The following is a 19,163-nucleotide window of genomic DNA, read 5'->3' as shown; positions in this document are numbered from 1 at the left end:
TGCCTCATAAATTATGGACTACAGGCAGATTATATATTTGTATATATTAGTCTTTTAATCTATTTTTATCTTGCTTTGAATTGCTCTAATCTGTTTGAAAGGTGCTATACAAATAAAGTTTTAGATTGACTTACTGGTATACAGATTAATTGTCCCATTTCTAATTTTTACTTTAACGTAATGTATCCACCGCACGGATAAATATGCTGATATTGGACTTGAACAGAACTTTTTAAGTAATTTACAACGAATGGTAATGCAATAACACCATCATACTTTTATACTCGTAACACAAAATACTTGCAGTGACATTCGCTGACATTTCAATTGTCCAATCGCATTCAGAAACGGAAGCCGGTAAGAGACAATCTGCCTCAAGTTCTCCGGTTTGCGCAGCTTCACTGTCACTTCGGGGGTAATGTGTTAACCAACTGAGCGTTAACTAAAAGGCAAGCGAAATCATGATAAACTCACTCAGGCACATGCTGGTATGTTTGTACAGTGGTTTTAAATACAGCGGTGTTGATTCAGTGTCTACTAGTAGCTAATGTTAGCTAGCTAGCTAGCTCTGCTGTTAGCTGCATGCTTCCCAGCAGTCAGTTCAGTCACAACTCACAGCTGCAGGTCATGTTGGATCCCTAAGCAAGATTTGAATAAGCGGTGCAGCATTTTATATATATATATATATATAGGTTTCTGCATTTCTAAATATTAGGCTTCAGGGATAAAAAAAAAAAAGCTACATGAGATTGTATGTTGAATTGACAGTTCAAAGTTCAGTTTGTTTACATCTGCTCAGACAGGTGTTTCACTGAGTTTGAATTGAGTAAAGAGTTTTCCTCTCAGATGTTGTGAAGGGGATCTACATCGAGGTGGCTGACTGAAAGGGTTTCAGGGTGTCAAGTTTGGAACCAGTCCACTTTTCACTGGGGGGAGGAGGGGGCTGCAGCTAATGAACAATCAGTTGGTTGTTCTGTGCATTAAATTTCAGAAAATTATGAAAAATATCCACAATATTGGTAATATTATTCGCTTACTGTCATAAGAAACCAGAAAATGTTAATACCTGAAAAGGTGGAATCAGAGTATTTGGACATTTATTCTTAAACAATGCAAACAATTATCAGAATAGCTGCAGATTAAATTAATAGTTGATAACTAATTTACTAATCATTGCAGCTCTAACAAAAAAGCCTTTGCATCTCCTCCGATTTTAGAAAGTGGACATTTTGCTAAACAATAAATCATCAGAATTGTTTGATTAATTTATTTATTGTTCCAGCACTAGTTGTGCTCATGTTTGTTGTGTGTAATCAGTATGATCAGAGTGATTGCCTTTTGAAGGGTCGACCAATTATCAGCTCGGCCAATTATTGGATCCGATGTTTGGCATTTTTGTGATTATTGGAATCAGTCTTTTTTTTAAATAAAAAAATCTGATTGACATGAAATAAATGAAATTAAAAATGTGCTACTTTGGCCCTAATGCCACTGCCTCTCTCTGCCTGTCGGCATTTCAGTACAAATTCAAGTCTTACTAGTTTTATTTATTTTCATTTTATTTGCTCTATGTTTCTTTATTAAAATTTATTACATTTAACATTTAAGTTTAAGTGATGCTGCTGGCAGTTCCCTGCACATTTTAAGATCATATCGAAAAGATATATTTTTATTAAACATTTTATTTGGCATCTTTGTGATTCCTTTTTGTTGTGTCCACAGGTCTCCACTGATGCTGACTTTCTATAGAAACCTTCCTCTGACGTTTTTTTCAGCCACCTTTAGAGGACTTTGTACCAGGTGGCTCTTCACCTCACAGGCTGCTCTCTTCTCCTCTCCCTCAACAGTTTTATCCACCCCTCCATCTCTCCAGTCACCAACCCACAGTCACAGATTCTTGACAAGCCAGCACACCTCATTCCCCCTGCACCCGTCCGTCCACATTTCCTCCCCCCGCTGCCTCTCTGATTCTGCTCACTGTTCAGGGCCGATGGAGCTAAAAGACGTTCTGCAGGTGTTGGAGAATCTCGCCCCTCTGTCTCTGGCTGAGTCGTGGGACAATGTTGGCCTGTTGGTGGAGCCCAGCAAATCTCGACCTATTAGAACCATCCTGCTGACCAATGACCTCACCGATGCGGTCATGGAGGAAGCAGAGGCCATGAGCTGTGACCTCATTGTCTCATATCACCCTCCGTTGTTTCGGCCAATCAAGCGTCTGGTTCAGAAAGACTGGAAGCAGCGATTGGCCATCAGGGCTGTGGAGGCCGGGATAGCGATCTTCTCTCCCCACACGTCATGGGATAGTGTTAGAGGAGGAGTGAACGACTGGCTGGTCGGTGGACTTGGTAAGAGGTCACTCACATGGAAAATGTGTCTCTCACACACCTACAATACTTGCATATTTAATGAAGGTTCAGGCTAAAATGTTGTGACACATGAAACTGACCCACTGGTCAACTAGTCTAACTTAGTCTCCTTCTTTTTTCCATCTCTGGTGTCTCTCTCTGACTCTCAGGTAGAGGCCAGGTGTCAGTGCTAAGTCAGGCCTTCACTGGCGCCACCCACAGTCACAAACTGGAATTCACAGTCAAGAACTCAGAGGAACTGAACACTATAATGGAGCAACTGAAGGCTTGTGACAGTGGAACAACACTACAGCACTCAGTCAGCAGGTCCTGTACATGTTTGGACAGAGCAGTAGTAGTCAAGGATGTGTGTATGAATAAGTCTTTAAAGAGTAACTTTTTCTACCTTGACACTGTTTTCCCATGTTTTTGTGTCTAAATGACTAATGGGGACAGCGATTTTTGAAATTGAATCCGGTTTTTGAGCAAGACCTCTACAGGTATCAGCTGCTAAATGGGCTGCATTCAGACAGTATCAGGTGTTGCTGAAATTAGCCACAGGGTTGAGCGGCAGTGGGGAGTGTTTGTTTGTGCTGTGAGACAATCAGAAAATAACATTTTATTTATTTTATCTCTGATTTGCCATCATACTCGCCACCTTACATTCAGTCTCTACCTTGCATGACAACAATGTTACAAATTAAGAGGAACCATTCCACTTTTCACCGGTTGGTTTCTGTTGGTCTTGTTGCCTGAGAAGTGATGAATGAACAGTGATGAACAGCTTTTTGGACTGATTGATGAGTACGACCATCCTTTCAGTCAGCATTCTGTTGTCCTCCTATAAAAAGTATGTTGTTACACTTAAGGAGGCTACTTTTGTCATTAAATAACCTGTCAGAGATTTTACAAGTCTTTCATCTGTAAAGTTTAAAGGAAACAAAAAAAAACAGTCAAAAATTGCCTTTTTTCATCCAGGGCTGAAACTTAGGATTATTTTTATTCATTCAGTACAGCATGAAACTTTTAGATGAAGCTTTCACAGTCAACCCAACACAACATTTATCTCAAAGTTGTGAAAACTGTTTTTGCGCAAGATTTGAATGTCAGTTTTAATGAAGAAACAGCCAATTATACTGTCACAACATCCAGTATTGCTTTATTATTCTTGCCGCTTAGGCTGTGACTACAGTGCATTTTGGGAGTTGACTTAAACACCTCGGGTATTTAAAGCTCGCAGAAAGAGTCAGCTTCAGTACCACAACATTACTTTGACAACAAAGTGAAGGCTAAAAATCATTACTGAATACAGAATTTATAGGTAATGGTTATAATCACCAGTCACCACCAAGGTCCTTCGCACAGATGAATGATAGTTCATTTTCCCTCACAACAGGCCGGACAGCAGTGGGATCCATGTCAGCGTGACCTGCAGTGACTCAGCGCTGACCCCCAGTGTCCAGACCCTGTTACAACAGAACCCCTTTCCCAGCCTGTCCCTCACCATCCTGAAGCTGGAAAAGGTACAGTACAAACACATCATTGTGAGACGATGAAAGTAACTGGAAACCAATCATCACATTCATTATTTCAGAAACACAAGAAAAAATAAATTACTGTAACATGCAAACGAAACTCTTTATAGATCCCATTTCAAAGTTACCATTTATGTTTCACAAACAGTTGTGGATAGTTGCATACTTAACTTTTTTTTTAAACCAACTTTTCACTTTTCACTTTTCACTCCCTGCAGTCTCCTATCCCGGGCCATGGCCAAGGGCGACTTAGTGTTTTGGATGAGCCGGTAACCGTGGCAACAGCCATCCAGAAAATGAAGTCCCACTTGGGTTTGAGTCACCTCCGCTTGGCTCTGGGAGTCGGGCAGACGCTTGGTAATGAACCCTCATACAAACAGCAGGCTAGTGCCCTGGTATTATGATTAAAATCAACATGTCAACAATATAAAGGGGATGAACGCTTACTCATTTGCCCAGTAGACGTCCTGAATGGTCTGTAGTTTTTATACAGAGCTGAAAACAAATCTGCTGGTTTCACAGATAAGCACAAATTGAATTAGAGAGGAGGGAAATCATGGGTAAATTCCTCTGTTGTAGAGACACAAGCCCTAAATTTACCTTAAACGTGATGAAGAAACTAATTAAAAGTCTCAATTACTCATTTTATTAAAATGGGATCTGTGTCCTGATATGTTGTCTGGTTAATAAATGATCTGATCTTGCCTTTGTTTTTACACTTTGTATTTTTCAAGGCATTCTTGGATAATGAAATCACATCTCTGTCTCTTCATAGAAAAAGCATGCACATGAGTAATTAAAGGTGGCGATAAATCAGCCCCAGACTTCTTTAAAAAAAACATGTAGTTTTGAGAGTTGTTGAGTGAAAGGAAACTTTATAAGCTTTATGACACAACTGTCAACATTTTCTTAATTATAATGCGAGCCAGACTATCATCAGATGTGGTCATGTAGATCACAATGCTTTTAGACCTTGCATTAACTTGCATTTTTCCTTATCTTGATAACTTGTCCAGATACAGAATGCATTTTAATATGAGGTGTGACTACAGTCTTAAACAGCTCTGGTGCTGCTAAAATGAACAACAGAAGCGGACAGATACTTTTTATTCTTTGTTCATAATTAGGTTTAACATCTTTCAGACAAATTTGCTTGTTGTGAAATTAATATCATGCATTGATGTCAAACTTTAATGTCTTTAATGGTCCTGGGATGTAAATGTGTGTGTCAGTAAGTCATTATTCTGATATTTTCCAGAGTCATCTGTACAAACTGTGGCTGTGTGTGCTGGATCTGGGGCCTCAGTATTAAGTGGAGTCAAGGCAGACCTCTACATCACAGGTAAACATACGTAAGACTTGATTTAGTTTCTATTCTGAACAAACTAATATATCAGATACTGTTTGTTGTACTGACAGTTTATATGCCTTAAGATGTACTTATTATATCCATTGTTCAGGTGAGATGTCTCATCATGAAGTGCTGGACGCCGTGGCAAAGGGAACCAGCGTCATCCTCAGTGACCATAGCAACAGTGAGCGGGGTTTTCTGGCTGTGTTCAAAGAGAGGCTGTCTTTGCGTCTGTCTGTAACAGTGGTGGTGTCGAAGGCCGACAGAGACCCTCTGGAGGTGGTCTAATCGACTTCAAGCTACAGTTGCACTAGTTAGTCTGTCGGATTCTTTTTCACTGCTCTGATTGGATAAAACTGACATAATTACAAAAGCACTGTGTGCTTTAAAGGGATAGTTGGGATTATTTGAAGTGGTGTTGAATGAGGTCTGAGTCCCAGCATGGAAACTTGACAATATATTGCTGTGGACAAGGTCAGCACCAAAATGTATTTTAGCTACATAAAAAGTGTAACATCAGTTTAAGTGTACTCTATATTTAGTTAGAATAATGTTACTGCTTTCCTTTGCTGTCAGACAGCCTTTACCGATGGGAAACACAGGAGTTGCTGATCTATCGCTGCCTCACTCTGTTAGTTTGTTTGTTTTTGTGCTAGTATTGTGACAACACCACTGAGGTAAAATGATTTTACTAATTGAGTCTGGTTGGTGTGGAGAGAATGATATTTGTCTTATATAATGTCAGTTTCACATCAGAAAAGGCTGTCTGATGGCAAGGTAAAGCGGTGAAAATATTTTAAATATAGTGTAAATTTAAATTTATCCAAACTAACTAACAGTGTACAGTGTTTCAGTATATCTATGCTTCATGTCATGATGAAAAGTGGTTCCTTTGTTTCATCTTGGGCTATTTATCATGTATTTCTGGCTGGGTCCTAATAAAAATTGATTCTGTTTAATCGAAAAAATGGACTGTGGACGTGTTGGATAAGACAAAATATCCTCAGCCCACAAATCCACAGAGAGCTGAAGATAAAAGCATGTAATCTGGAACCTGAATGCATGTGTCTTCTGCGCGCAGAGGATTTATTTACGGACAACATTAAGTGTTTTAATCCTAATAACCAGTGACCTCAAGTGCTCCCTTTACCGGTGAGAGAGAGAGAGAAAATTTCAGCACCCACAAAATTTCCCAAAAGGGAAGCTTGTTTACATCATGCACACAGGAGGAATGAAAAATAGTAATCCTCATCAGATTAAAAGGTTGTTTCACAATGAACATGCTTGAGGAAATCGGACATGCTGCCGTTATGCAGGAGATGTTCCAGCAGCAGGAACATCTGCACCAATCTGGGGCAACAGTGAAAGTTTTAAGACAAAAACTTTTCCACATATATAATCAATCAAATACTGACTGACCTTTAGACCTCAGTGAGCAAACAAAGGTGGAAATCAAACCATTTAGCACATACATGTCAAGGAGGAGGCCTATGCTAATACTTAATGCACTGTAAACAGCACACGCTACCTGCCCCCACTCCAGTAATGTTAAAAAAAACAAAACCAGTAACAATCCTCATCATCATGTTACAGAGTCTGGTGGCTGCTGCAGCGCCTGAGACACACCTGTCTGTTCGTAAAAACATTAAGAGACTATACACACACTTTGCTGCCCCCATCAAGATAATGACCTCTGTCTCAGCGTGGCGTTAACACCTCCGCTTCCTCTCAGACCCCACTCGCTTTTATCCCCCCTGACACACACACGTATATACACACACACACAAATGGAGAAGGAAAACAACAACTAGAACAACATTTAGACTTCAGCTGCAGCTGTCACTCTTTATACAGGCAGAAATGTCTACGAGCAGGTTGATTTGAGCCCAGTTTAGCAGTTTTTTAAAAAAGGCATTTTTCAGAGGGGTTCAGTAGTTGTCTGTTGAAGAGTTTTTATTGTCTGTTAAGTTCTCCAAAAGGAATCTGATTACCGTTGCCAGTTCTTCTGTATTTAAGTCTCTCGTGAGGATTTCTTGTGACCATTGTTACCTCAAGAAATTCAAGTTTACATAACAAAAGAAATAACAACTAGTCGACAAAGGCCAGTAAATTAACCTACACAAAATAATGCTATGAGGGCTTTTTGCTTTAGATTATTTTTGAGCTTAAGACATCTCAGATCTTATTACATCTGGGATGCACATATGAATTTGCACATATAGTTTTTTTTCTCTTTAGCTACATTTTGCACAACCTGAGGCTTTAGAGCCACATTTGGCTCCTTTTCCCCTCCCCCTGTGGCTTTGACCAAAAAAGTAAATGGAAATTAATTACGTTTTTTCTTGTTACCATTTTAATTTTCATGTATCATTATAGTATGTCTTAAATTACAATTTTTATACAATTTTCAGTTCAGTTTTATTCACTCAAGAAATAAAATAATGTACTATTTGACACTTTTACATACAAAACATATGAGCAGTTTCTAAAATATAATATATTAGTGGAGGATAAACTGCCAAAAAGTATATGAAGTCATCAGAATTAGCCCACTTTGGACCAATTATTCAAGTGTTGGTGAAATGTTAATACCTTCCTTTTTTTAATGCCACACTCCACAGCATTTATAGCTTAAGCTAATTTGAAATGTGCATTCCTGGCTGGGCCTTTGAGATACATAAAATACAACAAATACACAGTACATGGTACAAAAAAGAAACTCAATAATAATAATAAAAAAAAAACATTAAAAACATAAACTTCAGATCTCAACAAGAAAATACAGACAGAATGAGATAAGACACAAACTATGATGCATAAGTCAAAAAGCACCAGATTATTCATGACTATTTGACTTATCCCTCTTCAAAAAAAAAAAACTACTACAAACAGGTTTGTGTGTGTTTTATTGTGATTTAACTAGAAATTCTGTTTGCTCATCAGCTGAGCATTATTCATTTAACAGATAAAATAATGTTAAATATTGTCCACTGCTCGCCCAGAATCAGCTGCCGTACTGGGCTCATACCTGAATTTAAACTTCTCATATAAACTTCTAGACACTTGAGTTTGTGTCGTGGCCAAATTGCAGCCGTGGACCAAACTGTCTTCCTCTTCCACCTTCATTCAAGGCCCGACTCCCTGCTGAGAGAGCCCAATAAGCAGACTGCTGAGAGGAAGAAACGTGTCATCAAGTTGTCAAACAGCCACAGGGGACCTGCCACTAAACTACTAGATTTATATGTATGTGGAGGAGCAGTTTGAAATTTGGGCAGCGTTTCCTAGAATTATTAAATGAAACACCGGAAAATCTGGAGGTTTAGAGTAAACAGTGGCACATACCTGTTTGTCTGTAACTCATTACTAAATACATATGAAGTCACATTGAGATCAAGATCTTATTTCCAAGTGAAGACCCGAGTACAAAGTAAAAATACAGTAAATATTAATGATAATAAAATAATAATTATAAAATAGCAAGTATTTAAGTAGACATTCATATAGACAACAGCATGAACAAGTGTAAATAAACCTTTACTACACCTACCTTTACTGACATGAATTAACATTAATCATTTAACCTTTTCCCTCCAGACACTAAAGGAAACACTACATTTCTAGAATCACTTCTCAGTGTCAGTGTTGTTTGTGTTTGTGGAGCAGGAACAGAAGGGAAGATGAGGGCTGAGTGTGGAGGGACAGAAAAGGGTACCATTTGGCCTGATGTGTGAAGCTCCACACACCTATTTAACAGAGCAAGTCCCCACTGTGGGCATTTGTAGCAAAGGACAGCAGAGGGACAGGACCAAGAAAGGACAGAGGAGGACATTTTAAAGAAAGTCCAACAGAAGACTGATAGCACGTGGTTAAAAAAAAATCTGTACAAAGAAGACAGAGAGCTGAAGAGTGAAATGTTACTTTGCAGCAGGTGAAGAGGACGAGTAAAGGAACAAACGCACACAAGGACAATGCTGAGCATGGAGATGTACCCCAGTTTGACTCTGGGACCACAGAGGATCGGAGACTGCTTCTACAGAGGTGAGAAGGAGTGTGTGTGTGTGTGTGTGTGTGTGTGTGTGTGTGTGTGTGTGTGTGTGTGTGTGTGTGTGTGTGTGTGTGTGTGTGAGAGAGAGAGAGAGAGAGAGACGGAAAGAGACTGGACACTCACGAAGGCAGGAGATTTAATCATTTCAAACTGTTTATCCAGTATTTTAAAGTTGTGCTCACGATGAGTTCCACTGCTGAATTCTAACTTTAAAAAACATTTGTCCTTATTACACTTAGAGTAGAAGTTCAGCAGGTACAGAGACATGAAGATAAATCTCATTGAATGAAGTCCTTCCTATGGGTGTGTCTGTAACCACTGAATTAGTGCACGCCTCCAAGCTGGACTCAGTCAGACACTGTGTGTATTGTGCAATGCAGCATTACAAATCAATATGTTGAGAGTATTAAGTCAAAGTCAAAGAGTTCATTGTCAAATGCACAGTTAAAAAAGTTTCCACAAATAAAAGTCTTCCATTGCCTTCCACTCTGAATGACATGTAAACAAGGAAATATGAGGTATAAACAGTGAAAGAAAGAAAAAAAAAAAAAAAAAAAAAAAAAAAAATATATATATATATATATATATATAAATACATATATACATATATATATATACATATATAAAAGAAAATATCTGAAGAACACTATGTACAATATACAGTGTCAAGCAACAAAATATCTGTGTAATACATGAGAAATAAAGATGAAAGCAAGTTTTACATGTGAAGAAGCATAAATAGAGAATAAAAAAAATGATCATAACATGAAAAATTTTATACTAAAAAAATACTGAACTGAAATGATTAAATATTTAATATAAAATAATGTACACTTTTACATACAAAACATATGAGTGGTTTGAAAAATATGATATATTGCTATAGGTTAACCTGCCAAAAACTATACAAATATTAGAACTGGATCAGAAAATGCCATCAACCACAGAAAAGAGCAGCTCAGATATGAAAATAAGAGCATAATATTATATATAATGAAACTGGTTACAGTAATTTGCATTCTGGAAAATCATGCCACAAAAATCATCTTCAAAAAACAAAGGAGGGAGGGTTGATAATCCTTTGAAAAGGACTGAAGGTGGCAAATCCATGTACATGCAGTTCTCTTTGGAGGAAGTGTAGCACCCAATAATGTAATAATTTACTGAAAATGTAGTAACGCCTGAAAATGTAATAAAATTTGCACTTAACTCAATCGAAAATGTAATAAAACCCAATAATGTAATAACTTGACCAATAATGTAATAAAATATTCTGACTGATATTGTAATAACATTTTTACCGATAATGTAATACCTTATTACATTATTGGAGATTTATTACATTTTCAGGTGGGTCTTTTTTTTTTTTTTTTTTTTTTTAATGATAATGTAAAACTTGATAGATAATGTAATATAATGTATATGTCTATATTTTGTGTTTTGAGAATCTAAGACTGTTAAATACACTGACTTTCAAACATACTTCGCTCTCCACAGTTTTCCAACGAATCACTACCTCGTGAAAACAACCACAAACCATCAAAACAAATTTAAGCAACACTTCATTTGACGAGGGTATGCATAAGTATTCATAACACCAACACATTATTTAAAATTTGAAATTAAAGCACTATATAAATACGGACCAATTACCATCTTCCTCTAGCCTATGTCAAGTGATAGTGGTCAACTGACATACCGTGAGATTTACCTCTATAAGTACAGGTTTAATAAAAATGTCAGCATAAAAATGACAAAACATAACGACAACTGACTTGGTTATTTTTTAACTTTTGGGGGTTTATATATATTTTTGGGGTTTACACATATACACAATATATATATATATATATATACGATTTTCCATTATACAGTCACTATATTGTATAAATGATGCTTTTGATGTATCAATTCATCTTTGACGCCCACATCCTGGCCAATAGAGGGGCTGCAAGGGAGAACACGATAACGGTCTCTTTCAGGTGTGGCTCGCTAAGAGAGACATTTCTTCGTTTATTTGACCGCTTGGTAAGTGCGTATGCAATGTCTCAGTATCAATACCTTCAGATTTCTGTGATAACGTTTGATAATAGTTGGGTAATGGTAGGCTTTAGACATTTTTTCAATTTTCAGTTGACATAAAATTGAAAAATTATAAATTTTATTGACCATGTGACCGCATATTAGCCTAGTTCTTGATGCTAACTTCTTGAAACTTTAGCTACTTTGGCTACTTCTATAAATAGCTTAAGACGGGGATTCCCAACCTTTTTGTCACTGTGGTCTGTTAATTATTATTTTTTGAACTTTTTAGGCCTAACGGTTAAGAAGCACTTAAGAGGCACATAAGAAATCTGTTCACCTCAGTATGTTACTAGACTCTTTCTAGAATTGTTTGTCGTGTACAATCGCCTGTTGACTTTACACTTAATATAGCAGTGCCCGCTCATTTTTCAAGATAATTTAATCTTTATTTAAAGCCTACAGGTAAATCTCATAATATACTTTATGACTGACCACTTTGTCACTAGACATCTTACTGATTAAAAGTGAGACCATTAATGAGTGAGGCCTATATTTATGTCAGGTGTCACATAATGTGTATGTGGGTGTTAGGAATGCTTATGTTATATCTTTACAAATGAAGTGTCACTGACTTGTTTTCATGAGGTAATGATATGTTGGAAAACTGTGAAGTGAAGAGGTACGTTTGGGGAAGTTACCTGGGGTCTCCAGTGCTGCTCAAAAACTATACCAGAATTCCAGCTCAGATATATCTTAATTATTACATTATTGGGTGCTACAAGGAGACGTTTCTTACATTTTCATGTGTGGGGGAGGACATATTCTATTCCTAGATATCACAGAGTGGCCACAGAATATTTTGGTCCCCCCAAAATGTCCAGCTACAGAGCTTTTTATATCAACTGTGGTGTTCTGCAATACGAATTTTCAAGGCTCTGTTCGTCTTTCCTACACGAGCCACATAACTGCTTTTGAAATATATCCTGACCCTAAAACATTTTTGCTCTTCATAAAGGAACAACCATTGCATCTGTAGGAGTAGTGAATTACCATCATTAAGCAAAGTAAGCCAGCAGTGCTCCCAGCAAAACTCTTGAACTGCAGTTCAAGAGTTTTGGTGGGACAAATGTTACATTTATGACATTAAATGCTTTACAAAAAAAAACAACTGACCATGAGAGAAACTGGATTCAGACATTTACTTATTTACTTAGTTTGTTGGCAGCCAAATGTGTTTTTTTAAACTGGCTGAGCACTGATTGGTCCATTGATTTGTACTGCTAGCAAAACAAAATATGCGCCTATATTTGCTTTATTTCAGCCATTTAATCCTGGATTTGTGTTCCCACAGACTGCCAGGCTCCAGCCCACGTGCAGATGTACCCTCCCGCCAGTGACGTTGCAGCCAAAGCCCTGCCCCCGAGGCTGCTGGCCCCTCCCCCTGTTGCCAATGAGCCCGCCACCAAAACCTCAAAAGATGAGGTGAAGATGGAGCTGGAGAACGCGTCGTTATGGAAACAGTTCAGCTCAGAGGTCACAGAGATGATCATCATAAAGAGGGGCAGGTGGGAGGATATAATGCACTGACCTTTGACCCCGCCCTCTGTCTCTATCTTAACTTTTTCCAATCCTATTTCTTGAATCTTTCCTGCTTTTTGTTGTAAATTACAGTAAATTATCTAAACAAAACATTATTAGTTATTCAAACTTTTTCAAAACTTCAATTGGGCTCAAACCTCAAAAATCTATTGAAGTAAGCATCCTTGAAATTGTACGTTTTCTCAATTTTTATTGTTCATATGACGTGGTCAGTTTTTTGTTCAATAAAATGAATAATTTGGCTTCACTCAACATAACAAAAACACATTATTAAAACAAGAACTGCAGTGTTATGCTTAACAGTGGAAAATGAAAAGTGAGTGAAAAATGAGTCCAAGCAACTTTTATCTTTGGAGTGTAGGTGCAACATATAAGCAGATTTCCCAGCATGCATTGTGTGAGAATTAAAACTCTACTGATATACACATAACATTTGGTGTAAAAATGATGTAAGACAACTGACTAGAAAGTGAGCTAACTTTGTCCTCTGTCCCTCCTTCTCTCAGACAGATGTTCCCCAGCCTGAAGGTAAAGCTCTCGGGCCTGAACCCATCTCTCTGTTACATGCTCCTCCTGGATATGATCCCCGTAGATAGTTCCCGCTATCGTTTCCAAGCCTGCAGCTGGCACGCTGTAGGCGAGGCAGAAACAAGGCTACCTGGCCGGGTTTTCATCCACCCAGACTCACCTGCCATGGGTTCTCACTGGCAGAGCCGCACCATCTCGTTTCACAAAGCCAAACTCACCAACAACACACTGGACATGCAGGGACATGTAAGTGCTGCAGACTGACTGACTCAGCATGAATACATGAATACAAAACCTTCACTGGTGCATTTTGAATCGATCTGTTTTCTTTTATTTCCAGATAATCCTGCACTCACTTCAGCGCTACCAGCCCAGAGTTCATGTGATTGAAGCCAGAGACGTGCTAAGGTGGGGCGGAGAACATCATTCCTTCATTTTCCCTGAGACCCAGTTTATCACAGTCACTAGCTACCAGAACGAGAAGGTAACATAACACTACATTTATATATTTTAAAAAAGGTGAATGAATCACTTGCAGTGAGTGTAGTTCAGGATTAGGAGTGGATTTCTAAATTAATATACACCAGTATCTTGCAAGCATTGATAGATCGTATATATGAGATAAAACACAATACTAAGGTAATTAAAGACAAAAACAGATGACTGTAAAATTGTTTTTTGTTGTTGTTGTTTTCAGATGATAGAGCTGAAGATCAACTCCAACCCATTCGCTAAAGGCTTCCGAGAAGACGGCATGAACAGCAGAAAGTAATTCCCAACATTTACCCACACAGAAACATACCATGGTTAAGTGATAATGGAAATATATAGTAACTATAGTAACTAAACTAAAATCAGAATATATTTGGAAAAATGTTTACTTAGATTATAGTTACATATCAATTCCATTACATCTTGAAATTAAGCTTTATGTTTAATGATAACCAGTGGTCTCTTAAGTCATGAAAAGACGGTCTGACATACAGATAAGTGCTACACTTTCTGGCGGACTTGTGGTGTTAAAAAAGAAAAAAAATATATTTGTATGACTTAACTTTTGGTGACTGCGTCCATATTTTTCATTCATATTTTCAATGTTTGATTTTGAAGTAATCCTAAAGTCAAAATTATTTAGATTAGATGGCATTTTACTGGATTATGTGGCTAATTGCAAAAATTGCCATGTAATTTATACTTAGTAACTAACTACTTTTCAAAGTAATGTGACCAAGCCTTGAAACACACAAATACAGATACATAAACAACACATACATATTGTGGTGGATCTGAACTACTTTTTTTTTCTGCAGACAAAGAGATGCAAGACTGAAGCGTAAACTGTCTGTTTTGACAGAAACTTTCGATATTGGTAAGTGATCAAATTAAATATACACCACTTTAGATCATTAATTTGGATATTACTTTGCCTAACTGTTGCTTTTTTGTCCTAAACACCTCCACTTTTCCATCTGTCCCTCTCAGTGAACTATGATCCCTGCAACTCCACCGAGCTCCTGGCCTCTCTGTCCCCGCTGCCCGACCCCTCCGGTGGGTTCAGACCGGAGGAGGCTTCCTATCAAGACACGCTGGTCCCAGAGCAGCCAGTAGACCTTGGCCAGGCGTTCATGGCAACCCAGATGTCTGATACCAGCATCTCCATGGCCAGCGGGATGCAGAACGCACCAAGGTGGGTGTGCAGAAAGAGAGGAATTTAGCAGCTAGCCTGGTTTCTCTTTTGTACAGATTAAAACAAACGAGATACAACATGATTATTTACAAGCTTTAAAAGTGCAGGTAGACATATTTCGTTCCTTTTGGAGAGAGCCAGTCCAGCTGTTTCCCCTCATTTTCATTCTTTATGCTAAGCTAAGTTAAATGCTCCTTGACACCACCTTCATATTTAGCCTACAGATTTGAGAGTGAAATCAGTCACTTCATCTAACTGGCTTTAAAACAATTATTCCATATCAAGGAAAAGCACAGGGTTTTTTTTGACAGTTTTAAACAGTTTGTGTGCTATATTTTCCAAAAATTACAATCATGGTAATAGGAAAACATGGTCTTAATATAGCTGAAATATGTTATGGATTATATTAGGTCTATAACTAAAAAATATTGTCCTGGATTCTGATGAAATTATTAATCAATTAATCAATAAATTGTAAAGAAATACTGACAAAAACTATAACAAGTTCTCAGAGGCCAAGGAAATATGATTAAGTCACATATGAGAGGCAGAAACTGATTAATTGATTATCAAAATTCTAGTTCATCAATTTTCTCATGGCAGATGCTATTAGCATCCAGGTGTCAGTAGCCAACAGTGCTGTTTGCACCCAGGAAGTAAATAGCCTATGTGGCTATTTACACCTGCACAGCTGATAATGAGTAGTATTAGTTCAATTAGTTCAGTGTCCTGTCAGTGTGTGTGTGTGTTTATTTCCATGAATTCAGCTGATAAACAGATCAATGAAATTCAACCAAATTTGTAACAGCGACTGAATACTGAAAATAATAATTTCTAAAAAAGCAAAATAATAAAGCAACAAAAACTATAAAGATTAAAAGTCAACACTGACTTCTAGTGTCATACAGGACTCAAACTCCTGTCTCCTGGGGCTCCTCCTCCTCTCTACGGCGAGTTACTATTTATAACTGAATTAGGGACCAGGTGTAAATAGCTGCCATGTGACTATTCTCACCTTGGCACAAATAAACATGTTTTTTTTAAATGAGCTAATTCATCATGCAACAAATTATTTTAGCACTGAAATATCTCTGTTCTTTTCCTCCTCCACAGATCAGACACTATGGGTGAAGCAGCTTACACCTCCACCTTCCCCGGCGCTCAGCCCAGCTCCTCCTCTTTCCCCTCGGCTCCTCTTCCTCAGCCATCCTCTTCCTTCCCGTCCCTCCCTGTCACCGACTCCTCAGATACCTCCAACCCTCAGCCCTCCATCCCTCCTATCGACTATCCCCCAATCCTCTCCACCTCCCCCACGCTGTCCTCCTCCCCCTCCAACACCACTCCCTCACTGCAGCAGACCACCTTCACCTTCCCCACTCCGCCTCCTTCTAACTCCTCCTCACCGCAGCTGCTCCTGCCCTCCTCTTCCCCAACCTCTGCAGATACTTACCACACCATCCCGGAGACAACTGGTCCGCATACACCTACAGACACCTCCTTTCCTGCCCTGCCTCCACCTTCCACATGTCACATATCAGCTCAGTCTCTGCTCACCCAACCTGATCAGTCGCTGCAGGGTAGCGGAGATAATAATTCAGCCAGCGATCAAAGCTCGGCATTTATTTATCCAAATGTCCATCCTGCAAACCCTGCTGCAGGTATCGCTCCACCTTTCTCCGACCAATACCAACCACCTCCCAGTCTGCCGAACACCCTACCTGCTCACGGTGCCCCCACATCTTTTCCGTTCCCTTCTGTTCCCCCACACATGCAAAATGTCTCTTTTCCAAATCCCAGCTCCAACCGTCCTGCCCTGCACCTCCCAAATCTGAGCCACCAACCCCAAGCGCCCTTCCCTCCCTCCACCTTCACCCACCCATCATCCTCCCTTCCTCACCCTCCTTTCCAGCCCTCTTCCTTCCAGCAGTCTCAAACAGTCCATCCTCAGAACAATCCCTCCGCTTCCTCCTCCACCTCCTCTTCATACCCTCCAGTTGAAATAGGCGCCATCCCTCAGTTCAATCCTGGGGCCCCATACCGCCCAGAGATGGTACTGCACCACCCGTCTCTCCTTCCTCCTCAGCTGGATCCCTCCAGTCTCCCCTCCTCCACCCCTCCACCAGGCCTCTACCCCGCCTTTCCATCCCACCCTCTCCGGCTCCATCAGGACCCTCACTCATCCCACTCCATCCCATTCAGGCATCTGTACAGACAACACCAGCATGGCCATGCCGCCCACAGGGGTCCTACCTGGACATGAGCACCAGAGCTGTGTTTTGAAACATAATGACATAAATATTGAGAAAATGTTTTGGCTTGATAGCGCTTTTTAGGGGTTTCATCGTTGAGTAGTATTAGTTCAGTTAGTCCAGTGTTCTGTGAGTTTGTGTTTATTCCCGTAAATTCAGCTGATAAACAGATCAGTGAAATTAAACCAAATTTGTAAATAGCTGTTGAAGATGTTCTTTTCAAATATCCATTCCAGTGTTGAAAATAAAAAAAGTTTCACATTACAGCAACTTTGCAGCATTTATGACTCAATTCTTTTTACCTGAAACACTAAACATGCCAGAAGTGACTGTCTATATAAAAAAGGGGTTCTCTGTTTATGCTAACATGTAGATCTTTGGATTACCTGTCCAACAAATCACTGTATAAATCTTATGTTAAAAGCAACAGTTTGACATTTTGGAAAATATGCTTCACTTCTTTGTCAAGAGTTAGATGAAAAGTTTGATACCACTCTCATCCCTGTGTGCTAAATATAAAGCTAGTTCCAGAGGATGGTTATCTTAGCTTAGCATAAAGACTGGAAAAGGTAACAAATTTTGCCTACTAGCAACTCTAAATGTCTAAATGTTTCTGGGGACTTTTGTAAAGGCCTGTTTTTTATTTGCAACAAATTCTGGGAACCATTTGATTGCGGGGCCTGATGAAAATTATCTATATTGTTTCGTAGTGCAAAGGTTTTTGTTATGCTTTATTAAATACTTTATTTTCAGAAGTCACAATAGTAGTTTGCATGTTTGGCTAGCTGGGACTTTGGTGTACTTAAATGTTTAACTTGTCAGATTATCAGATGTCCCAAAGCAGGACCTGTGGGCTTAAGTTGGCTAATTTGATTCACCAGGTATTTTTAGGGGGAAAAAATTACAAATCAATTAAAATCATTAATCACAAAATATAATGGATGTTTGTTTTTGGCCCATGGCCCACTGCTAAGTGTAAATTTTGGACATCAAAAGGAAAAATAAAATCAGGGCTATATATTTTTTCATGTAAGAATAAGACCAGTCAACCAGATATACGTGAGGTGTAAATGCTCTGCAGACAGACATTTGTTCTTACTGTACACAGCAAGCAAAAAAGGAGGCCTCATACTGGAAAGTAGCACAACTTGACATATTTGGGTTTTGGTTTTTGTCCAGATTAAACCAATGAGATTTAACATGTTAATCTGTGAGATTTAGGGATGCTGGAGCCAGGCTAAATGTGGCCACTTCTATCAAACCTAAGCTAACTGGCTGCTAGCCCTCATTTCAAACTGAACAGACAGACAAGAGAGTGGTATTGATCTTGTCATCTAGCCTTTGCAAGAAAGTGTATCTCTATTTCCCAAAATGTCAAGCGTTTCCTTTAAAGTGCAGAGAACCAACTAGACTATAAACTGTCAAAATATGCCAGACACTCCACCGACCTATCTCCTTTGCTTCATAAAAAAATATTTTGACTAATTTTAAGGTCAGTTCCCTTTTTTACCTGCAAGAAGAGTGTGTGTTTCTTTACCAAACTGCTTAAACTTTAGATTATGGCCAGATGAAATAAAGACATTTTCACATATTGTTATATGATTGCCCCTTTCATTTCTGCATGACTATTTGAAAATCCCAAGAGCCCCTAACTGTTTAGTGTTGTGGATGACAGCATCAAATATGTAGCTGTCAGCTATTTTCATGTCTTGTTGGTCAGCAGTGCCAGCACAGCGAGGATTTGAGCGGCCTGTGAGTGAAGTTAAAGGATTTTCAGTGTGTCAGGTCAGAGATACACG

The 19,163-nt window shown here is 38.8% G+C and overlaps 2 protein-coding genes across 2 annotated transcripts; both read left to right on the top strand.

Moving 5' to 3' along the window:
• Window positions 1-344: 344 nt before the first annotated feature.
• On the top strand, window positions 345-6,199 carry nif3l1 (NIF3 NGG1 interacting factor 3-like 1 (S. cerevisiae)). The gene is made up of 7 exons (XM_084741582.1): window positions 345-449; window positions 1,723-2,345; window positions 2,516-2,672; window positions 3,742-3,868; window positions 4,099-4,237; window positions 5,139-5,222; window positions 5,341-6,199. The coding sequence occupies exons 2-7, from the start codon at window positions 1,733-1,735 to the stop codon at window positions 5,517-5,519; spliced, it is 1,299 nt and encodes a 432-aa protein (XP_084597708.1). The 5' UTR covers window positions 345-449; window positions 1,723-1,732; the 3' UTR covers window positions 5,520-6,199.
• A 2,927-nt stretch (window positions 6,200-9,126) lies between these two features.
• tbx6 (T-box transcription factor 6) lies at window positions 9,127-17,501 on the top strand. Its single transcript, XM_084740885.1, is given in 9 exon segments — window positions 9,127-9,269; window positions 12,653-12,866; window positions 13,407-13,674; window positions 13,769-13,912; window positions 14,126-14,196; window positions 14,739-14,797; window positions 14,911-15,121; window positions 16,229-17,346; window positions 17,349-17,501. Coding segments are annotated over 9 exon segments (2,202 nt in total). The 5' UTR covers window positions 9,127-9,199; the 3' UTR covers window positions 17,396-17,501.
• The last annotated feature ends 1,662 nt before the right edge of the window (window positions 17,502-19,163 follow it).

Source organism: Lutjanus erythropterus, chromosome 17, assembly GCF_056507025.1.
Source record: "Lutjanus erythropterus isolate fLutEry1 chromosome 17, fLutEry1.hap2, whole genome shotgun sequence".
Classification (NCBI taxonomy): Eukaryota; Metazoa; Chordata; class Actinopteri; order Lutjaniformes; family Lutjanidae; genus Lutjanus; species Lutjanus erythropterus.
Note: the sequence above shows the minus strand (reverse complement) of the source record. Positions and strands in the feature narration are given on the sequence as shown.

Bases quoted from the DNA above. Each gene is read 5' to 3' on its own strand.
- nif3l1 (XM_084741582.1), top strand. From the start codon at position 1,733: ATGCTGACTTTCTATAGAAACCTTCCTCTGACGTTTTTTTCAGCCACC. The intron at 2,346-2,515 runs GTAAGAGGTCAC...TCTGACTCTCAG, and splicing joins CTGGCTGGTCGGTGGACTTG to GTAGAGGCCAGGTGTCAGTG. The intron at 4,238-5,138 runs GTAATGAACCCT...GATATTTTCCAG, and splicing joins GGGAGTCGGGCAGACGCTTG to AGTCATCTGTACAAACTGTG.